The 3,786-nt window shown below is 57.5% G+C and overlaps 1 protein-coding gene across 1 annotated transcript; it reads right to left on the reverse strand.

Moving 5' to 3' along the window:
- Positions 1-2,237: 2,237 nt before the first annotated feature.
- GUITHDRAFT_122567 (hypothetical protein) lies at positions 2,238-3,523 on the reverse strand (the record flags this gene model as incomplete). Its single annotated transcript, XM_005818152.1, has 6 exons — positions 2,238-2,303; positions 2,463-2,526; positions 2,591-2,704; positions 2,913-2,966; positions 3,083-3,392; positions 3,451-3,523. 6 exons carry the CDS (start codon positions 3,521-3,523, stop codon positions 2,238-2,240), a joined length of 681 nt encoding a protein of 226 aa, XP_005818209.1.
- Between the last annotated feature and the right edge of the window lie 263 nt (positions 3,524-3,786).

A 3,786-nucleotide genomic window follows, 5' to 3' on the forward strand; every position in this document is an offset into this window, starting at 1 on the left:
AGCTCCTGTGCGACGACAGCTTTGACCTACACGCCGACTCGCAGGAGCTGTCGATCCGCCGCGTCTCCTCTGTGTCCGCCGCCTCCTTCACCGTCCACGTGCTCTCCATAGGGCCTTGCTCGGGCTCGAGCATGAGCCTGTCAGACGCTGTGGAGCAGACGGTGAGGTGGTACACGCGAGCAGCAGGAGAGGGATCCAAGAGCGTGCTGGAGTTTACGTCCCTGCAGGCGACGAAGCAGAGGAACCTCGTCTATACGCACTGCATGGGGCGCGTTTGGATGCAGTACTACCGCTGCAAAGAGGAAGGCACGAAGACTATGATGATCGGCCGGATCCTCTCCTTTGTGAAGCTGGTCAGGATAGCTGGAGGGATCAGCAGGTACGTCGCGGACGGTGGGCATGGGGGCCCTGGGAGCGAGGAAGGGCAGGCCCAGCACCCCGACGAGGACGTCGACGCGCACGAGGACGCAGGAGCCGCACCATCGCGGACGGCGGAGGAGACGGGGGAGTACCTTTCTCACGCCAAGGCCACGGCTGACGTCGACAGGACGGTATCTGCCGTCGACCTCGTGGTCAAGCTCCTGTGCGACGACAGCTTTGACCTACACGCCGACTCGCAGGAGCTATCGATCCGCCGCGTCTCCTCTGTGTCCGCCGCCTCCTTCACCGTCCACGAGCTCTCCATAGGGCCTTGCTCGGGCTCGAGCATGAGCCTGTCAGACGCTGTGGAGCAGACGGTGAGGTGGTACACGCGAGCAGCAGGAGAGGGATCCAAGAGCGTGCTGGAGTTTACGTCCCTGCAGGCGACGAAGCAGAGGAACCTCGTCTATACGCACTGCATGGGGCGCGTTTGGATGCAGTACTACCGCTGCAAAGAGGAAGGCACGAAGACTATGATGATCGGCCCGACCCCCTCCTTTGTGACGCTGGTCAGGATAGCTGGAGGGATCAGCAGGTACGTCGCGGACGGTGGGCATGGGGGCCCTGGGAGCGAGGAAGGGCAGGCCCAGCACCCCGACGAGGACGTCGACGCGCACGAGGACGCAGGAGCCGCACCATCGCGGACGGCGGAGGAGACGGGGGAGTGCCTTTCTCACGCCAAGGCTACGGCTGACGTCGACAGGACGGTATCTGCCGTCGACCTCGTGGTCAAGCTCCTGTGCGACGACAGCTTTGACCTACACGCCGACTCGCAGGAGCTGTCGATCCGCCGCGTCTCCTCTGTGTCCGCCGCCTGCTTCACCGTCCACGAGCTCTCCATAGGGCCTTGCTCGGGCTCGAGCATGAGCCTGTCAGACGCTGTGGAGCAGACGGTGAGGTGGTACACGCGAGCAGCAGGAGAGGGATCCAAGAGCGTGCTGGAGTTTACGTCCCTGCAGGCGACGAAGCAGAGGAACCTCGTCTATACGCACTGCATGGGGCGCGTTTGGATGCAGTACTACCGCTGCAAAGAGGAAGGCACGAAGACTATGATGATCGGCCGGATCCTCTCCTTTGTGACGCTGGTCAGGATAGCTGGAGGGATCAGCAGGTACGTCGCGGACGGTGGGCATGGGGGCCCTGGGAGCGAGAAGGGGCAGGCCCAGCACCCCGACGAGGACGTCGACGCGCACGAGGACGCAGGAGCCGCGCCATCGCGGACGGCGGAGGAGACGGGGGAGTACCTTTCTCAGGCCAAGGCCACGGTGTCACATCCCGAGGCTTTACAGGATTGATCTTCAACGGAGCTCAACAAGAACTTGCTTTGGAATTTCTCTGCTAAGCGAAAAGCAGTGTGACAGGAGGAGATCTATCTCTCTTTATTCTCACACAACAAACAAAACAAACCAACACACACTGATGTGGCACAAACGCGCGAGGAAGGAGACAGGAGTACCCGTCTCTTGGCTGAGGAAAGTAGGGGTGATCTCTCCTTGGAAGTTGACAAGCTTTCCTCCTTAGATGTTGAAAATCCCGTCAGCCCCTCGAGCGGCAACCTTGCTCTCTCGCAGGGAAGAGAACCCCGTCCTCGCATGCCAGCAGGCTGCTTCCAACGGGTTGTACTCCACAAGACTCATCCGTCATCTTCAGCTGGTAGGCCACCACGGGTAGACGGTTCCTGCAACGACGACCTCCAGAGGGGTCCTTTACAGCAGATTCACACTCTGCTTGTTGCCAAGAATCACGGTCAGGAGAGAGCAGCGCTTGACGCCAAGTACAAGGATCGTGTCGATCAGGCGCCATAGTAACTGCAGTAGCTACTGCTGATAGATGCCTGACTCCTGCAGGCGTTCCACTTCGGCGTGCCCGTCGGCGACTCCGCCCTGCGCAGCCGCACGGTCAGGGACTTCCTGGAGCGGAACGTCCCGCGCTGGTCGTCGATGCGCTGCTCGACCGACGCGGAGGTGCGGCGGGGGCACGGCAGCGAGTGCTTCTTCCTTCAACGCTGAGCTTCCGTCACTCCACTGACGAGACCTAATTACCGAACTCGGAAACTTAGCACTGTAACGGCCGCCCAGCCCGACTGCCACCTGGGCAGCGCCGAACCTGTCAGTCCCATCCGGTCACTCTGTGCTACTTTTGCTTCATGAAACCACTGACTGATCGGAACCTCTTGAACTGCTCCCTCAGCAACTTTGCTATTCCTTGTCGCATGAGGGGTATGTCCTTCTGTCCAAAGTTGTCGATGCCCTCTCCAGCAGCAACTTTCTTCCTGCATTGGCACCTGCTGATATACCATGAGCGATGCACCTGCTCATATACAACATCAGCGTACCTGTCCTTGTCTCATAACTTGCTTGTCGTATGTCCTCCCTAACGTATCCTCTGCCTGCCATTTGCCGCGTAGGTACTTCCAGAAGCATGTATGCCCCACACAGGGCAACCCGGTCGTAAGCCATGTACTTTTCCGTTGGTTGTCAGGTTCCACATACCTTCTATTCTGGTTCAAAACGCCGATACCGGTCATTCCGTTGGGGTCATACAATCTGCATCCCCAAATGGTCGTCACTCGTGGTTGGTGTACAAGTAATTCGTCTCTCTCCCATGTAGGCAATTAACAAACACCAGTGTCCGGGTTTAAACGCGGGAATAAAACATGTACCCCTCTCTGCGCATGCGTTTCCAATAACGCAAAAGCTCTTCATATCCTCCTGTCGCAGTCACGGTGTCCAATGCCGCGCCACTGGTATGTAGCAACTCCAGATTGGGATAGAAATAAGTAGAGACAAAGTCAATGTTCCGAGGCTTCATGTGCCTGGTACAACCAGTGTCCCGGATGCAGTCAGATCTCCACTTAACCAGATGCAGCCAACTCTCCACCACGTCGCAGCTGATACATTTAGAAATATCACTTACATCCTGAATGATCGCTTCGGACAGGTTAGGGATAGCATGGATGATAATCTTTCCCCCTGTGAAAGTCATAGCGTTTCCCAGAAACACATCACGCATATACTTGCATTGATATACCATCATTATTTCCTCCCTTGTCAAACAATTCGATATCCATATTCTTCTTGCTGCGCTTCTTCGCAATCGTCATGACTTCGCGTTGCAGTCTTCTTTGCTTTCCTTTCCTTGGGCACCTCGACACGTTTTCTTGCGATTCCCACAGATAGTGTAAAGCTCACTGTCATCGAGATCTTCCGGACCCGGATCATCCTCCCCGGGTGTGGCAGGAGGAGGAGACAAAGGGTCTGTAGGGTTTGAACCAAACTCGCGTGAGAAAGGAACATGCCCCGGTATCATGTGCGTGCATCATCAGGCTTCATCCCTGTACGCAGCGCTGTGACCTCCGGCTGCGGA

Source organism: Guillardia theta, assembly GCF_000315625.1.
Source record: "Guillardia theta CCMP2712 unplaced genomic scaffold GUITHscaffold_368, whole genome shotgun sequence".
NCBI lineage: Eukaryota > Cryptophyceae > Pyrenomonadales > Geminigeraceae > Guillardia > Guillardia theta.